Genomic DNA, 19,003 nt, shown 5'->3' with positions numbered 1-19,003 from the left:
TCCCTAGGGCTTAGGATTATCTTCAGGTGGTGGGGTCAATGGCGACTACCTTGGATTTGATGCCTTGGCCATTTGCTCACGTGTTCCCTGCAGGGGGCGCTGCTCTCTTGGTGGAATCCGTTGTCAGAGGAGTTTCATCAATGGTTGCTGCTACTGGGGGCCTCCAGATCCATTCTCTCGTGGTGGCTGTTTCAGCCATATTGGAAAAGAGGATGGATCTGGAGATGCCGAGCTGGGTGGTGGTGGCCATGGATGCCAGCCTCAAGGGTTGGGGAGCGGTCTGCCAGGGACAGTCAGCGCAAGGTTAGTGGTCACCAACGGAAGCAGCAACACATATCGCTAAAAGTAAAAGAAGGCTATGCTAAACTCATGATCCTCAGAAAACTTAAACCGTTACTAACTCCTGCAGATTTCAGAACAGTGCTTCAGGCACTAGTTTTTGCCAGTACCGATTACTTTAATGCACTTTTTCTAGGACCCCCAAATACAAACAAACTGGGAACACTTCAAATTCTACAAAACACAGCAGCGAGAATACTAACTGGAAAAAGAAGAAGAGACCATATAACTCAGGGGTCGGGAACCCATGGCTCGCGAGCCAGATATGGCTCTTTTGAAGGCTGCATCTGGCTCGCAGACAGTCGCCACACTTTCCCGCTGACCCAGCTGCTCCCCGGTCCTCCTCCGCCCGGGCTTAAAATGCTGTCAGCCCGGGCGGAACGCGGCAGGACAGCTGGAGTCAGCGGCACCGGCGTGCTCTCTTCTTCCCTTCCCACCCCCCCGCGGCCCGGAAGAGGAAGTGGAGAGAATCGGGTGCCTGTGCGGCAAGAAGAGGCCACGCTAGTGCGCTCGGCATCGGCCCGAAGAAAAGAAGACTGCAGCGCGGCTCGGAGGAAAATGAAGAGGTTCAACCGCGGCCGATGGGACTCCGCCTCCGCGAGGGCTGAAAATGAAGAGGTTAGCGTTGGGAGGAGGCTGCTGCTGCCGCGAGTTCCCGGGGTGGGGGGAGAGAGAGTGAATCGCTCATTCACTCTCTCTCTCCCCCACCCCGGGAACTCGCGGCAGCAGCAGCCTCCTCCCAAATGAAGAGGTTACCGTTGGGAGGAGGCTGCTGCTGCCGCGAGTTCCCGGGGTGGGGGTGAGGGAGAGAGAGAGTAAATGAGCGAGCAAACACAGCTTGCTCGCTCATTCACTCTCTCTCTCCCCCACCCCGGGGGAGAGAGAGAGTGAATGAGCGAGCCCGGGGGAGAGAGAGAGAGTGAATGAGCGAGCAAGCTGTGTTTGCTCGCTCATTTACTCTCTCTCTCCCTCACCCCCACCCCGGGAACTCGCGGCAGCAGCAGCCTCCTCCCAACGGTAACCTCTTCATTTGGGAGGAGGCTGCTGCTGCCGCAAGTTCCCGGGGTGGGGGAGAGAGAGAGTGAATGAGCGAGCACTCGCTCATTCACTCTCTCCCCCACCCCGGGAACTCGCGGCAGCAGCAGCCTCCTCCCAACGCTAACCTCTTCATTTTCAGCCCTCGCGGAGGCGGAGTCCCATCGGCCGCGGTTGAACCTCTTCATTTTCCTCCGAGCCGCGCTGCAGTCTTCTTTTCTTCGGGCCAATGCCGAGCGCACTAGCGTGGCCTCTTCTTGCCGCGCAGGCACCCGATTCTCTCCACTTCCTCTTCCGGGCCGCGGGGGGGGCTGTGTGTGTGTGTGAGAGAGATTGCATGTATGTGAATGATTGAGAGCCTGTACATGTGAAAGAGAGTATGTCTGTGATTGAGAGCCTGCCTGTGAGAGAGAGAGCATGAATGTAAGTTTACCATTGGGAACCTGTATGTGTAAGTTTGTGATTGAAAACCTGTTTGTGTGAAAGAGAATGTGTGTATGATTGAGATCCTTTGTGTGTGAGAGAAATCATGTGTATGTATGATTAAGAGCCTGTGTGTATAAGTAAGAGAGATCATGTGTGTCTGTGTGTGATTGAGAGCTGGTTTAGGTGATGGAGAATGTGAGTATGTGATTGAGAGCCTGTGTTTAAATGAGAGAGAGAGACCATGTGTGTCTGTGTGTGATTGAGAGCTGATTTAGGTGAGGGAGCATGTGAGTATGTGAGAGCCTTTGTGTAAATGAGAGAAAGAGAGGACATGTTTGTAAGCATGTGAATAGAGTCTGTGTGTGAGAGAAAAAGACAGCATGTATTTATGTGATTGAAAGCCTCTGTGTGTGTGTAAGCGTGAAAAGATAGACAGCATGTGTGTAAATGTGTAATTAAGAGCCTATATAAGTGAGAGAGAAAAAGCATGTGTATATGTGAGTGACTGAGAGCATGTGTGTATAGGTGTGTAATTGAGAGCCAGTGTGAGAGAGAGCGCTGGTATGTGACTGAGAGAGGAGAAAGATCCAAGCAAACCACCCCACCTCCTGCTAATTCAGAACAATCTCAGGACACCTGGATATCAAACGTTCCCAGGTATGCAGAGCAAAAAAATTTTTGTATCCTTATTATTTTTCATTACTGGGTCTTTGTGTCTGCTATTTTGAAATATTTTGTTGGTATCTGGAAATGTTTTATATGAGTTTTTAATTATTGGATATTCCACCCATCAGCTGTTTCGAAATATGTTCTTTTTGTTAGTACAGTTTTACTGCTGATGATTTTATATTTCTTGATTTGTTTTATAAGGATGGGTGATGTTTCTTTTTTCCTTTGTTACACTGCATACAGAGACTCTGGCTTGTTGCAGTTTCCAATTCAGTTTTTTCTGCATGCTTCTTGTTATGCGTTTTGGTCTCTTTATTCTATGTTAGGTGAGGGACAGCACGTGATTCAGGTGAGGTTTTCTGCTGGCGTGTAGTTTCTGTGTAGGACTCTATAGCAGCCTGACTTGGTCCGTTTTCCTAATAGGAGATGTATTGGTGTCTTAAGGCCTGGTGTAATATTTTCAGAGACTTATTGTACTTTAAAAGTGTGATCTTACATAAAATGCACACATTTACTTGTATTTAGTTTTAAATATATTGTATGGCTCTCATGGAATTACATTTTAAAATATGTGGCGTTTATGGCTCTCTTAGCCAAAAAGGTTCCTGACCCCTGATATAACTGAAACTCTGGCCGAATTTCACTGGCTACCCATAGAACAAAGAATAAAATACAAAGCACTATGCACCATACATAAACTAATACATGATGAAAAAGCGGACTGGCTAAACATCGCACCTCGTGTACACGTCCCACCCAGGAACCTTCGTTCAGCAAACAAAGCTCTCTTAACCATTCCCTCAGTCAAGACAGCAAGACTAACCCAGGTAAGAGAAAGGGCATTGCCTTTAGCAGGACCCACACTCTGGAACACAATGCCTTTGGAGACCAGATCACAGAGAGACCCCAAAACATTCAAGAGAAGTCTAAAGACATGGCTTTTTAAACAAGCCTTTTATAAAGAGACCAGAGAATAGAAAATATACTGGAATAAATGAGAAGAGCACCGGCACCCAGCACTATTCTCATAAATGTGCATTACAATATTTTAACAAATTGAGTACACAATGAATGTAATAATATAACAGAGTAAATGTGATTTTTTTTTGACCTGTAAAAGTACCTTCTAGGTACACCTGGCCAGAATCTACATCACTAAACGTTTGTACGTATTTTATGATTTAATGTACCGAAACTTAATGGCACCTGTTAGAATGTACTATAGTACGCTTACTCCAAACTTACTTATGTGCCTACATGTAAACCGTTGCGATGGTATATAACTTAGTGACGGTATAGAAAAAGACATTAAATAAATAAATAAATAAATGGTCGATCAACTGGTTGGAGACAAGGGGGTGGTGCACAGAGTGTTGGTGGAGTTCCTTCTGATCCAGGGTCAAATAGAGTTTCTTCAGATAATGCCACTACAGTGGCATATATCAATTGGCAGGAGGATGAAGAGTCACACAGTGGCCCAGGAGGCTCAGGAACTTTTTGTCTGGGTGAAGCTACATTTGAAGGGGATAGCTGCTTCTCATGTGTCGGGAGTGGAAAATGTGCAGGTGGACTATCTCAGCTTGCAATGGTTGGACCCAGGAGAATGGGAGCTGTCAGTAGAAGCCTTCGATCTTATCTGATCCCGTTGTGCAGTCCAAGTCTGGCTCTGATGGCGTGCAGGAGCAATACCAAAGTGGCAAGGTTCTTCGGTTGCAGGCAGGAGGTCAGAACTGAGGGCATAGATGCTCTGGTTCTTCCGTGGCCCTCAGTGATTCTTTTGTATGTGTTCCCTCTGTGGCCTCTAATAGGCCGGATGTTATGATGCATCAAGAGACATCCAGGTCGAGTGGTTCTGGTCACACCAGAGTGGATGCATCATTCGTGGTTCATGTATCTGGTTCAGCTCGCAGTGGATGGGCCCCTGAGGTTGCCTCATTTACAGGGGCTGTTAAGACAGGGTCTTGAGAGAAGACGTTTGCGATTGAAGGGTTACTCGGAACCAGTGATTTACACTTTGCTTCAGGCTAGGAGGCCAGCCACATCTATGGCATATGTCCGGGTGTGGAGAATGTTCGTCAGCTGGTGTGTGGAGGAAGGCCTTGTCCATTGCGGGTGGATATTCCACGTGTTGGCCTTTCTGTAACTTGGCTTTTCTAAGGGATTAGCTTACAATTCCCTGTGGCAGGTGGCAGCCTTGGATTGTCTCTGAGGGAGGTCATTGGCTTCACATTCAGATGTGGTCAGGTTTCTGAAAGGGGTCAAGCATCTTAGTCTTGCAGGTGCTTTGTGGGCCTCTGTTTGAGCCTTGAGGAAGGCATCATTGAAGGACCTTACTCTGAAGGTAGTTTTTCTGGTGGTGATTTGTTTAGCTCAAAGAATTTCAGAGCTGCAGGCATTGTCCTGTAGGGAGCCTTTTCTGAGAATCTCTGAGGAGGGAGTGTTGTTGCGGACTGTGCCCTCAATCCTTCCTAAGGTGTTTTTCTCTTTTCATCTGAATCAGATGGTAGAGCTTCCTCCTTTACCGAATTGGACAGCTGAGTTGTTGGATTCCAGGGAGCTCCATTTCTTGCATGTTCGCTGAGTGCTGTTGCGTTATTTAAAGGTACCAACAGTTTTCGGCAATCGGATCATTTGTTTCTGTTGTTTGGAGGTGCAAAAAAGGGTTGCAAGGCCTCCAAGGGCACAATAGCACATTGGCTGAAGAAAGCGATTGTCTCAGCTTACATTTGTAAAGGGAGAAGAATTCCAGAAGGCCTGCATGCGCACTCTACTAGGGCGCAGGCAGCTTCATGGGCTGAATGTCAGTTGGTTTCACGGCAGGAGATTTGGAGACCAGCAACATGATCTTCCTTACACACTTTTTCTTGCCATTACCGGTGGATGTTCAAGCTCTGGCTGAAGCTTCCTTTGCTGAAAGTATGTTGCGTGGGGTCTTTCGTGGACCCACCCAGTGTAGGGTTGATTTATTCATCCCACTTGTTTGGATTGATCTGGGGTATGAACAGGAAAGGAAAATTGGTTCTTACCTGCTAATTTTCATTCCTGAAGTGGAATATACTTAGTTTTTGGGTACTTGCCAGGTTCTTATGGCCTGGATTGGCCACTTTTGGAAACAGGATGCTGGGCTTGATGGACCCTTGGTCTGACCCAGTATGGCATTTTCTTATGTAAGTGCCACAGATCAGTCCAGAGACGCATCCCTGTGTATATTTCTTCAAGATCTTGGCGGCAAGTCCATTTTATGTCACACTTTCTGGGAAGAACTGTCAGGATGTACATTTTCAGAGCCTTCAGAGGATGGTCTGGTTGTTTTGTTCTCCCTTGGACTGTTAGTGGTTATGCTATGTTCAGAGGTTTTTCTGTCATTCGAGTTAAGTGTTTTCCCCTCATTTATACAATATCTGGGGTGGTTGTTCTTTAATCTGGCTTGCCTACAGGTCAATACTGAGAGACTGCAGGTGGCACTCTCGGTTATGTAGCAGTGCCTCAAAGTCTTTGGTTCTCTGCCTCCCTCTGCTGGTAGGGATGCAAAACCCACTTGTCTGGAATGATCTGTGGTACTTCAGGAACTAAAATTAACAGGTAAGAACCAATTTTCCTTTGTTTACCATAAACAGTGTTTTCCAGAGATAACAGGATGTGGGTGACATCATCAAGCAGCACTGAACAAAGCTGCCTCTTCAAACCAATAGAACTTTGAGCTCTACTGAGTATGTGTGAGAGTTCCCATGTAGGCATTGCCTCAGAGTCTCTTCACTCTGTTCCGAAGCTAATAGAATGGGAACGTCTGCTATCCAGGGCGGGGCATCTCATGGCTAATTCATCCTGCTATTTACAGAAAACACCATTTACAGTAAGCTTTTTTCCATCAATAAGCAGGGCTGAATTAGTTATGATCTGTGGGGAATCCCAAGCTAAGGGCTGCAACATAGCATTATAGATATAGTAAACCTGACTCCAGTGTGGAGAGCAGACTATTTGGAAACTGCATGGTGCAAAACTGCTTTTCCCACTGCACTGTCTCAGGCAGCCAAGCTACCTAGGCAGTGGTGAGATGTGAACAAATGCACTGATGACCATGTAGCTGCTTTACATATCTCCTCTATGGGCATCTTTGCGAGGTGTGCTTTAGAGGAAGTTGCTACTCGCATTTGATGAGCCCTAACTGGGTTAGTGAAATCAAGTCCAGTTACTGCGTATCAGTGTTGTATGCAAGATGTTGTCTATTTTGATAATGTTCCTTTTGTACAGGTGTTCCTAGTTTGTTGGGATCATATGAAACAAATAATTGTGATGCTTTTCTGTGAGCCTGCATTCTACATTTGTAGTAAGCTAGATCTCATTTGCAGTCCAATGTGTGTAGTAACTTTTCTCCTTCATGTGCATGAGGCTTCAGAAAGAATGTTGGAAGCACAATTGATTGGTTTAGATGAAAAGCAGAGACCACTTTTGGCAAAACCTTTGGATGTTTTCTGAGAACTATATTATCATGGAAGAATTGCATGTAAGGCGGATAGTAGACTGAAGCTTGTAGTTCACTAACTTTTCTTATAGAGGTAACTGCTACTTGGAAGAAAACCTTCCACATTAAGAATTTTAGAGATGCAGTTTCCATAGATTCAAAAGGAGCTTTCATTAGTGAAGTGAGATCTATGTTGATGTCCCAAGGTACTAGCGGATTTTTCACTGGTGGGTGCAGATACAAGAGACCTTTCATGAGCCTAGAGTCTAGAGGGTGCATGGAAATTGGAGATCCATCCTCTGGAGAATAAGCTGCAATTGCACTAAGGTGTACTCATACTGAACTCATACTGACACAGTTGCAAATCATGAAGATAAGACAGTAATTGGTGAGGTTTGCAAGTGAAAGGATTCAATTTATATGAGGTACATCATTCTGAGTAACATTTCCATTTGAAAGAGTAAGTGCATCTTGTGGACGGTTTCCTTGCTGAAAGTAAGATATCCTGCACAAGCTCTGGTAGAAACCATTATGCTAGGGTATCCAAGCAGTCAGATTCAGAGTGGCAGTGTTGGGTGTAATAAAGAGCATTTGTTTTGTGTGAGTAGTGTGGGATCATCTCCTAGATAAACTGGAGGTGTGTTGGAGAACTGTACTAGAAAGGCATATTGTGGTTGTCCTGGCCAAGCTGGCATGATTAAGAACATTTTGGTGTGGTCTTGCATGAATTTCTGAACGTTTTCGATATGAGTGGTATCAGACGAAAAGCACACATGAGGCCTGCTCTGCATGGGATTAGGAAGACATCTGGAGCCTTCCGTAGAGGACTGGTACAGATGGAACAGAATCAATTTAGTTTTCTGTTTTATTCCATTGTGAAGAGGTTGATCCATGGTTGTTTCTAAGGTCTGAAGAGACGATCATCTGTGCTGTGTGATATAGTAAGATAATAATGACAGCAGATAAAGACACTGGGCAGATTGGATGGACCATTCGTGTGGGTGGAATATTCTGCTGAGTTTGTCCACCACGGTGTTTGCTATTCCCGGTAAGTAGTGTTGCCTCATTTTCTTCTGCCCATTGCCACATGACAAGGGCTTCCTGACAGAGGATCCAAGATCCTATACTTCCCTGTTTGTTGATATAAAACATGGCAACCTGATTGTCTGTGTGAATCATTATGTGTTTTCCCTTCAGAATGTGATGGAAAGTTGCTAGAGCACTGCGCATTGCTCTGAGTTCTAATAAACTGATCTGTAGACACCATTCCTGGAATGACCAGACACCTTGCATCTTGTAATGTTCCCAGCCCAAGGTAGAGGAATCTGTCGTTAATATTATTTGTTGTGAGATTGGTTGGGGGGGGGGGGGGGTTTCTCCGCTCCGTAACACCATCAGTTGTAACCACCAATGTATTTCATGTTTCATCCATGAGCTTACGGTAACCTTGGAGTGAAGTGATTGGAGTAACTGGTTCCATTGGTTCCTGGGTCCCCACTGAAGGTAGCACATGTGTAGGTGCATTAAAGGCACTACATGAATAGCTGCTACTAGGTGTACTAAGAATGTGGCGGGCAGCCATTGAGACCTTTTCAGTAATCCAGTCACAGTCTTTCAAAGTGTTGATGTTCTGTCAAGGGGGAGGAATGCTCTTGACAGTGTGGAATCTATTTGCGCTCCAATACATTGAAATCACTGAGTGGTTGTAGAATGGATTTCTCATAGTTGATGAAAAAAACCTAGGGCCTGAAGCCAGTGTATCGTTAACTGATATATGACAGAAGATTATCCTTTGCTAGGGCTACTATTAACCAGTCGTCCAAGTATGGGAATATTCTAACCCAGTAATGGCGTAGGTGTGCCACTGCCACCGCAAGGCATTTTGTGAAGACTCTGTGGCGTAAAAGAGTCCAAACAGAAAAACCTTCTATTAATAGTGGTCCTCTCCCACTCTGAAAACAGAAGTAACACCAGCAAGAAGGGTGATTTGGTATATGTGCATAAGCATCTTTGAGATCCAGTGCGCACATCCAATCATTGTGTTGAATGAAGGGAAGGATTGTGCTGAGAGAAGTCATCTTGAATCTCTCGCTGGAGATGTTGATTGAGGTCTAGGATGGTTGGCGTTCTCTCATCTTTTTGAGAATTAAGAAATACTGGGAATAAAATCCTTGACTGTGAAGCGTAGAAGGGATTTCCTGTATCTCATTTTGTTGAAGAAGTTTTTGTACTTCTTGATTCAAGACAGGAAGATGAGTCAGGTCGGTGGGAGTTACAACAGTGTGTTGAATCAATGGTTATTTGAGAAATTGAGATGATATCCCTGTACTATTTTTAAAACCCATTGATTGATGGTTATTTGTTTCCACAATGTTGAATGCAATTGGATTCTAACCCCTACTTGCACTTATGATTGTGGTATGTGGTGGATCAAAAACTTTGAGCTGGTTTTGGTGGTTGCTATTGTTGTGGTTTTTGTTATCGCCATTCTCTTGGATGATCTCTTGGCTGTAATGTGTTACGATTTCACCTGCTACACAGCCTCATCGTACCCTGACTATGACGCCTCCCCACCAGCAGAGGTCTCCTTGGAGCTCCATTCTATGCTATCTACATTAGCTCCTCACAGCTCTTTCAACTCAGCCTGTGGTGCAGCCTCCTAGCCACTAGGAGTCCTTGGCGAACCATGTCTCCAGCCTTGCCAAGCTCCTCCTCCTTGCCTGCACCACACCTAAGCCTCAACCCTAAATAACCCTGCCTGTTCCCAGCCTGGATGTGTTTGCATCAAATTTGCCTTGGCTGCTTGCCCTAACCCCTTGCCTTGCCTTGTGCTGTTATGGTGGCCAGCCACGGAACCTCACAGCTGGCCACACTCACCTCCTGAGCCGGTCCGGGCCCCTCCACTCGGCTCCCCGGGCTGCTGCCGTTGCCCTCCTCCAACGTGGTGGGGAACCGATCTTGCCACCGCTTCGCTGTCGACCCTAGCTTCTGCTAGGCGCGTGTGCGCGGCTCCTCCCCCAACTTAGAGGGGCCGCAGCAGGAAAACCGCCTGTGGCCCCGGATACTGTCGTCAGCCCCAACACTTTTAAGGCAGCTCCTGCTGCCCAACCTTTGCCTCAGCAACAGGTCCCACTCGCTAGAGTCGCTGGTTGCTCTGTGTTCCAGCTCCTGCCTCCATGTCTCCCAGCTCCTGCCTCTGTGTCTTCCAGCTCCTGCCTCCATGTGTTCTTGCTTTCTCATTCCTTCGGCTTGCTCCTCTGGTTCTGATTCGGCTCGTCCCTGGATTCTGCCTTGCCTGCTGCCTGCCCTGACCTCTGGCCCATCTTTGGATCCTCCTGCCCGCCGCCGGCCCCAACCTCTGGCACGCTCGACTCTGCTTTTGCCTCCAGTCTTCAGGCTCGTCTTCGTCCGGAGACCCGCTCCTAAGTTCTGCCAGCCCCGGCACCCAAGGGCTCAACCTGTGGGGAACGTAGGCTGGTGTAGATGAAGGTCCGGTTGGGTCTCCATCTCCTGCATCCACCTCCCGACGACAAGGACCTGTGGGAAACCTTCCTAGTGGAAGCACCAACCTCATCTCGGCCCAAGGGTCCACCCACTGCGCAACAGCTTAACATGTGCCATCCGGCCTTCTCACTCCTTGCCTTGTGGCTACTCGGCCTTCTCGCTCTTTGCCTTGCATTGCCTCGTGGCCATCCAGCCTTTTCATTCCTTGCTTTGCCTTGTGGCCTACTTAGGCCTTTTCTAGCTCTGTAGCCTATCTAGGCCCTCCCTGCTTTACAGCCCATCTAGGCTTTCTTAGCCCAGTTGCCTTCGGGCCTTTATGTACTGTGTTCCTTTTTCTGCGTGTCCTGCGTGTCTTGTCTGTCCTGTCCTTGTTTTGTCTTTTGCACTCAAACCTCAGTTACAGTCCTTGCCTGCACTCAAGCTTCAGCTCCAATCCTTGCCAGCAATCAGACTCCAGTTCCAGTCCTTGTGTCATTCAAGATCCAGTTCCAGTCCTTACCGGCACTCTACACCCGTATCAGCTTCTTCTCTAGCCAGCATTCATCAAGATGTACCGGTGTCACAGCCAAGTCCTGCTGGCCCCCAGATCCCAAGGGCTCAATCTGCGGGGGAGGGGGGCTGGCTAAGCAGAAGATCAGCCCTAGTGCTGACCTACCATCTTGTGGCACTCCCCGGGTGGTGTTCCCTCTGTCCAGACCAGCCAATCGCATGATTTTTGAGTCTGCTGCTGATTAGACTGGAAAGATACTAATAGTATGGGCTATATGACCTTCTTGGACAATATGGACATTTATACAAAGGTAGGGACGCCTTCCTGTAGTGTGGTGTTCCGCAGAAATCATCAAAGACTGAATCACTACATTCTGGTGTTTTACCTGGGACACCGTCTCTTGAAGTTTTTCTCCAAAGAGGTTGTCACCTAAACAAGGAAGGTCAGTGACTTTTTCATGTATATCCTTTTGTATTCCGCCTGTCTTAATTGTGCCATGCGACGGGATCCTATGGACTCTGCTGAAGTACATGCAGGATTTATAGACTGATCTTAGGAGCTGACTGATGTCAGGGATGCTCAAACCGGTCCTACAGCCCCCCCCCCCCCCCCAGCCAGCCAGGTTTTCAGGATATCCCTAATGAATATACATGAGTTCTATTTGCATGCCCTACCTCCTGTGTATGCAAATATTGTTATGCATATTCATTAGGGATATCCTGAAAACCCAACTGGCTAGGGGGGCCCGTAGGACCGGTTTGAGCACCCCTGCTCTAAGTCATGGAGCCAAATCACAATATAAATATTGAATATTTATATTGTGATTTGACACTGTTTTTCAGCTGTATCTACGGGTTTCCATTTTTCACTAAGTCATGGAGCAGCATGGTAGTTATTTGTTTTCCTGTTTCAGAATGTATGTAAGGTTTTAGGTTCTTGTAGATATATTGCACCATATAAAATTGATGCTGGGTAATTTTCGCTATAAGCATGGTGCCTTGGAAGATTTTCTTTCTGTAATCGTCTAAAATGAAATTATCTTTTGCTGGGAATGTATTAGAATGAAGGTAAACTTTCTTTGCCTTTTTCGTAGCAGATTGTACTACTAAGGAGTTATGTAGTAGCTGGACAATTCCATAACCCGGTGACAATTTCATTCTAAATTTCAGGTCTGTCTTTCTCACAGCAGTTATTCCAGAATACGTGGTTTTCCACATTTTCATGAGAACTGTATCCAACACTGCATGTGTTGGTAATGCAGAAGGCTCAGCAGGTATATCAAGTATTTTTAATATACCCATAATCTCTGCTCTTGGGTCTCGATCTTTTCACAATTCATTCTTGAGTGCTGTTCCTATTTTTTCCATGAACTGAAAATACGTTAGATCTTCTGGTAGTGATGTGTACTCAGGTGGTTTTGGAGGCGAGTCGAAAGAAATGCCTGTAGAACTGCCCAGGGACTCCCTTAGAGTGTGATGGGAGGACCAGGAAGATTGCGGTGATCTCGAAGGACTTGGCATCTGTGAGGGCACCGATGTATTTGGGGTCCTTCGTTTGAGGGAGATATTCTCTCAGAAGACAAAGATGTCAGAAAGAGAGGCGCTCCCAGCATTATTCTTTCAGGTGACATAGGAATAATGAGGTAGGCAGGTGGGAACTTTGGGTGTTCCGTTTGAGGAAGTAAAGATGTGAAAACATTTCTTATTATATCAGGATTTTCTCCATTGCCTGTTGAGATCTCTGTCCTGGTTAGCAGTGAAGCATCTTCCTCCAACTTGAGTATATTCTCCTGTTCCACAAGAGGAGGGTGGCCATCTGGTAGTGGAAGCAGTGAACAGAAAGGAGCAGGCATTTGAAGGCGCGGTCCTTGATGTAGTAGTTGAGAGACTATAACTGTCACAGTTATGGGTGGAGGCAGTTGCAGTCTAGTCTCATAGGAACTCTAAACGCTAGTGGTGTATCTTTGAGCTGGTAAAGCTGCTTTCAATATGTCCTGAGTAAAGCATTCTTCAGGATGTACTGGAAGTATTGGAAAAGAGATTGCTTGTTTTCCAGATGCTTTCAAAGTTGTTGATCTGGGAGACAGGCTTGGACACTCATCAGAACTTGCAGATCTTTTGTCTTGGTCACTGTGTTTTAAGCATTTTTGTGATGCAGATTTGTTGTTATGTTTTTGTTTCTTTGATGTACTATGAATTTGCTCCAAAGCATGCTTAGACTGCATCAGTATGCGCTGATTCGATGTGTATTGTGATGGGTGCTTAGGTGTGCCATGCTTATGGTGTGCTGTGCGCCAGGCGCTCCAATGCACTCTGTCGGACACTTTAATGCATTGTACTTAGGGTGCTCTGTTTCACATGTGTTAGTTGTTCTTATGTGCTGAAAACAGATGCTCCAGTGCACCATGCATCCGGCTGTGCTGTGTGCCAGGCGTTCTAATGCACTGGGTGATCTGATGCGTCATGTATCAGGCACTCCGATGTGCCATGCGCTGGGTGTTTCAATGCCCTGTGTGCTTCCTGGCCTTAGATGCATCGTGCTTGGATGCTGCGTCAATTTCTTCAATGCACCAGAGATCAGTGATTTTTCTGCAGAGAACCTGGAGGTGCTTCGACGTTGCATTGATTTTGTAGCTGGAGTTGGTACAGAACTCACTGAAAGCGCAGACAAATCTCAGTGCTTTCTTTTTTCAGGTCCCTTGACTAATCCTGATGACTTACTGGTACTGCTTCTGGCGGATGAGGAAGATTTGAGTTCCCTGGAAGCAGACTGTTCTCTTCTTCGGCCTTGAGTCCTGCTATTGTTGTAGTTCTCGATCTTTGAGACCTTGGCAACATCCTGCCACACTTAGTTCAGTTAGTCTGGTCATGGTCTGGGCCTAAAAAAAGGTAACAATAATTGTGGCCATCTGTAATGGATATAATTTATCCACAAGAACAGTATTTAAACCTGCAGATTTTTCTAGAGGGTCACGAAAGTGAGAAAAAATTAGGAGAATAATTTTCTTTGGGAGAGACAGTAATAACTGTCTGTACAAAGTGCGAACAAAAACAAAATGAGGCAATGCCCATGTGGGAACTCCCACATATGCTCAGTAGAGCTCAAAGCTCTATTAGCTTGGAAGGACAGTTCCGTTCAGTTCCACGCGATGATGTCACCCACAGATCATGGCCAATTCAGCCCTGCTTATCGATGGAAAACAATGCAGTCTAAAATATTGACTTAGTGGTAAACTTTCTTTTAATGACCAAGGACAAGCACTGTCAAAATACAACAAACTGCTGCAATCAGTAGGCTTCCGGAATAATGTAGTCTGAAGACCATCAGATGACTTAATGATGATTAAATCCAAAAAAGAGATGCAACATTCATCTGGAGCTGCAGAAAATTTCAGGCTCAAATCTAAATGATTCAACCAGCCCAGAAAAATTCCAAAACGAGAATGAGATTCTTTCCACAATAAAAAAAAATGTCATCTATGTCAGTGGTTGTCAACCTTTTGTCGGTTGGGACATGGTTCTCACATGCGTGACACACTGAACATGTGACCGTCATGGGGCTAAATGTAAACACACATTCTGCATCCACAGGAACCCCCTCGACCACCCACACCCCCAACAATGGCTGCAGAGCAGATGTTCTGGTGTGTGGTGTCATCTCAGTAACAGCAAAACAAACTCCCTCTACTGCCAGGCACAATAGCCCTCCTTATGAAAAGACTAATTTATCACCAATGCATGTCCTGTTGAGAAAACACAACAAATAAGATGGATACAAAGGCCTACATACTAGTAAAATACCTCACCTCGGTCACACACACAAAACTGACTTTCACCAAATACAGATAGACCACAAATTACAAGTATGGAGACAGAAACTGGAATAGAAACTCAAAAAAAGCCACTCTGCATGCAGTACAAAACTGGAGAAATGGAAACAGAAATAAGGCACCTAACATAGACCCAGGATCTGCAATAATGCACACAAACTAATCCACACAGAGTTACCCTGCATTATGGCAAGCACTCAAACAGTAACAACCTTATCTATGAAAAGCAAACACTACAAATATTAAACCAAGCCCTAAACACTAATACACCTCCTATTAGGAAAAGAGAACAAGCCAAGCTGCTATAGATCCCCACACAGAAATAATTGTAAACTATACTAATAAATGTTACAAAACAGCTGATGAACAGAATAACATCCAACAATTAAAAACTCATACAAACTTTTAAAAATTCTTCAAACACCATACAATATTTCAAAACAGCAGACACATCACATAATATCCAATAATTAAAATGACAGTCAATCAATAAATATAAACTTAAAAAGCCACCTTTACTTATCCTCTCCAGAAACTCTTCTACTCATTTTCCTTGCAGGTCAATAGCACTCACTAGAAGCAGCAGTGGCTGCTGAAGCTCTGTCCTCATGGTCTTCTTCCTTGGGGCCCACAACCAGTCTTTCTTTCTCTCTCTCTCTCTCTCACACACACACCAATTACACCCCACGACCAGTCTCTGTCAGACACTAGTGACCTCCCCAACCAGTTTCTCTCCCTCACAGTCACCTCCCTGACCAGTCTCTCTCACACACACACGTCATCTCCCTGACCAGTCTATCTCTCTCACACACACACAAACACGTCACCTCCCTGACCTGTCTCTTTCAATCACAGACATGCTGTCTCACTTAGACACATACTGTCAATCACACATGCACAAACATGCTCTCTCTTACTTACATACATGCTGCCAATCACACATAGATGCTCTCCCTCCCTCTGGCTTGCTCTCACTTATGACCTCCCTTCCCTAGCACAAATTGCATCTGCAGTAGCCTCCTCCTCCAGCCCCCGTGGATGAGAATGAAGAATCCCATTCCACTAACACTGCTGCCATTCCATCCGGGCAGGAACGGCAGCAGTTAGTAGAAGCATATGTGCGACTTGCCACGATGAAGGAAAGAGAGGGAAGTGCAACCGGAGCAGTGGGACACGGGAAAGCCACGACACACCTGCTGGTGCTTGGCAACACACTGGTGTGTCGCAGCACATCGATTGAAATTTGCTGATCTATGTAATGCTTCCAGACCTGTTGTTGAAAAGAATGACTAGACCCCTATGACTCACGAAAGGCTCCAATATATAAACTAGCCAAATCTGGTGCCATAGTCGCACCCATGACTGTGTCTTATATCTGTTGGTAATATTGTCTGTCAAAGGCAAAGCAATTGTTTGTCGAGGTTATTTTCATTAAGCGTATAAAAAAAGAAGTTGGCACCTGATGAGGGCATGTACGTTGATCCAAAAATTGTTCAGCATTTTGACTCTTAATTATGCACAAAATTCCCTCTGATGCAGATTTCCCAAAGCAGCTAATGTCTGAATTTCTAAATGCATAAATACAATTAATGGACAGTAAGTTACAGGTGAATGATTGAGAAGACTGGGAAGTCTTTATAGATGAAAATGTTACCAGCTTGCTGACGCCCTACCGATATACATATATTTCTTGGTATTGCTGGGAATTGGTGGTGTTGTTTTTTGTTTTTTTTTAAAAGAAAACTTTTTGATACGCTGTCTCTTTCTCTGAGAACTTATGTTAAGTGTACACATGTGCAGAATGCATGACACTGCTTCCCCCTGACTTTCTCCTCAACTTGCCACAGAGACACCTGTCGCCCGAGGAGTTCCAGCGTCTCTTTGAGATGACCGTGGAAGATTTCAATAAACTGGCCTTGTGGAAGAGGAATGAGATGAAGAAGAGAGCCTTCCTCTTCTGAGTCACCTCCCCGGGAGAGGACTCCCCCCCCCCCTCCCCCATCCTGTGCTCCCTTAGCACGCAGCGGGGGAGCGAGCCAGAGAATCTGCCCTCTCTGAGCATCCCGCATCATTTTTGGTAGTTGAATTTTCCTGAATTGGTGACAGAAATGATCGTGCAGTGGGGCAGGCAGTGTGCCCAGGGCCATGTCAGCACCCCTGGCTCTACCCCTCCCCTGCCTCAGTGGGACTTGGAGCAGTGTGCAGCAGCAGCCTTCCCCCATCCCCAGCCGAGGGCAGCACTGCTGCCTTGTAAAGTTCACGCTTTGAAAATGAGTGTTTTTCTGCAAATGATAGAGCTGCACTATTTTATTCTTGATAATAGGAGGTGACCTTTATCAATCTGGAGAGGAGCAAATAAGAGGTCACACACCGCATCACGGTTCAGCATGAGAGGGGAATGTTGGCTTAGGGGGTTCCGTTTATCACTGGCTGATGAGATGTCGCATTGTCTCAGTAGTGCAAAGGGGGTCGTGTAGCGCATCACTGTTGACAATAGTTTACACTGGCTCACTATGGACAATAATCGTTTGCCCTATGTAGCACTATATATCAGTAATCATAGGAAGAAAGTGCTGTATCACTTTGACAATGAGAGGTTACTCTTTAGCACTCTAGAAGAGGTTTCTCCATACCAAAGCTGTGTCACCCATGAGAATATCACTCGCGTTCCGCTCTTTCCTCCCTATCACTACACACCAATATGTGGCGGTAACGGGCATGTTGACCAGAACAAGGAGACACTCATGTAGAGATAAGAGCCCAGAGGAGTACAGGGGGGGGGGGGGGGGGCGGGGGCTGGGTACAGTCTGCCCTTCTCTGCATCTCTTGCATGGCTGGAGAGAGCCTGGGGAGCTGCTAGCCACTTGGCTCTGAGATGTACGGTAAAAGAATGTATTTTCCTGCAAAATCACAAGCCCAGAGTTGCCTTTCACAGCTTCGTGTTGACAGTGACATTACTATAAATAAGCTTCATGGCTTCCAGATGCAAATCCCTTCCTGGATATCTCTTGTTTTGTTATTTTGGGGTGGGTGGGATGGGATTAGGTTTTATTGTTTTATTTGTTCTGCTGCTGTTGGAAAATAATTCCTGTGAGTGGGTTTTTCTGCTTCTTATTAAAGGTGGCGTGGCATTTATCAGGACCCAATGTCTTGTTTTTTTTTTTGTTGGGGGGGAGGGGAGGGGATTAACCCTAGTAATGGGAGTGAGAGTGCTGGGATCCAGGGCTCCAAGAAGGGGGTATCACTATGGAGTCCCTCGGGCTCATGATAGTGATCTTCTGCTTTAGAGGTACCAGTATGGTCTGGTGGCCGTGGTTGGACAGTTATTGAGTGTGCATGAGGGAAAAAAAAAAATCCAGGAGCTCGGAAAAGTTCATCTGCCAGAGAACAGAGGCAGGGCTGAGTTAGCACACGTGGGGAAGACAATTTCCAAAGCCTTTACTGGGTAAAATGGCCTGGCTGACAACTCTCCCCCTTAGAGGGATTAAAAAGGAGGTGCGGGGTTCACAAAGTGTGGATTTTTCGCTGCCTCAAAAAGTTGGTGGGGGGAGAGGGGGAACATCCCGTGGGAATATTTAGGTTGGGGGCGTAAAGAGGGTGTGCAGAATCTGAATTTTCAAATCTGTGCCTACTATTTACCCCATTCTTCCACTGGCGCAAAAGGGAGCTGCAGCGTCCATGGGGATTTTTCTGCCACCTACCGGGTAAGTAAGCAATTTTTTCAAAGACAAACGACATGCGTGGTTTTTCTCTGAAAATTGCCTTGTGGTCTTTGTGCTGAAGACTGCTCCCTAAATCTACTGTAGTGATTAGAAGGTGTGGGGCAGGGAAGTTTTGTAGTGCCGAGGTGTTGGGAGGGTTGTCACGTTGTGTGCGACCTGCCTGCAGAGCCTCCGATGTCCTGAAGATGGCAGTCTTAGGCTTGCTCTGGCAGACTGCCTCTTTTCTCTAAGAATCCTGGGATCAACGAGGCGTGAAGAGCTCTCTTTCCTCCCCTCTCCCGTTGTGCTGGGGTCTCTATGCCTTTCCATTCCTGTCTCGCTGAGGCTGCCTTGTGATCTGCGCTCTTTGTGGCAGCAGCCTGGAAACTGCCAGGAGTGATGTGACTCCACAGTATGGAGAAACCAAAAGGTAAGAACCCAGGAGTGACTCTCTGCTCTGCTGCACTCTGAGGCAGAAATACACAGGGTCCATGGAGACCAACTTACAGACACTGAAACCTTCCCAGTCCCATCCCCAGGCATACTGT

At 46.2% G+C, this 19,003-nt stretch overlaps 2 protein-coding genes and 1 long non-coding RNA gene across 14 annotated transcripts in view; 2 read left to right on the top strand and 1 right to left on the bottom strand.

The window, feature by feature from the left end:
* The window catches only part of DMTN (dematin actin binding protein), a 124,686-nt gene extending 106,791 nt beyond the window's left edge, over positions 1-17,895 (top strand). For all 7 annotated transcript variants that reach the window (XM_029603851.1, XM_029603848.1, XM_029603849.1 and 4 more), the window contains one exon: positions 16,602-17,895. In XM_029603851.1, coding sequence (XP_029459711.1) covers positions 16,602-16,715 — 114 coding nt within the window. In that variant the 3' untranslated portion in view covers positions 16,716-17,895. The remainder of the gene's footprint in view (positions 1-16,601) is intronic.
* LOC115092671 overlaps positions 1-19,003 on the bottom strand; it is an 82,215-nt gene that overhangs the window by 48,935 nt on the left and 14,277 nt on the right. The window lies entirely within an intron of this gene.
* LOC115092668 (actin filament-associated protein 1-like 2) overlaps positions 18,461-19,003 on the top strand; it is a 62,149-nt gene continuing 61,606 nt past the window's right edge. For 2 of the 6 annotated variants that reach the window (XM_029603842.1, XM_029603841.1), the window contains exon 1: positions 18,501-18,885. In XM_029603842.1, coding sequence (XP_029459702.1) covers positions 18,870-18,885 — 16 coding nt within the window. In that variant the 5' untranslated portion in view covers positions 18,501-18,869. Of the gene's footprint in view, positions 18,886-19,003 lie in introns of all 6 variants that reach the window. The other 4 variants (XM_029603846.1, XM_029603844.1, XM_029603845.1 and 1 more) reach the window with 4 other exon arrangements.

The sequence above is a fragment of the Rhinatrema bivittatum genome, chromosome 5 (genome assembly GCF_901001135.1).
Source record: "Rhinatrema bivittatum chromosome 5, aRhiBiv1.1, whole genome shotgun sequence".
Taxonomy (NCBI): domain Eukaryota; kingdom Metazoa; phylum Chordata; class Amphibia; order Gymnophiona; family Rhinatrematidae; genus Rhinatrema; species Rhinatrema bivittatum.
Note: the sequence above shows the minus strand (reverse complement) of the source record. Positions and strands in the feature narration are given on the sequence as shown.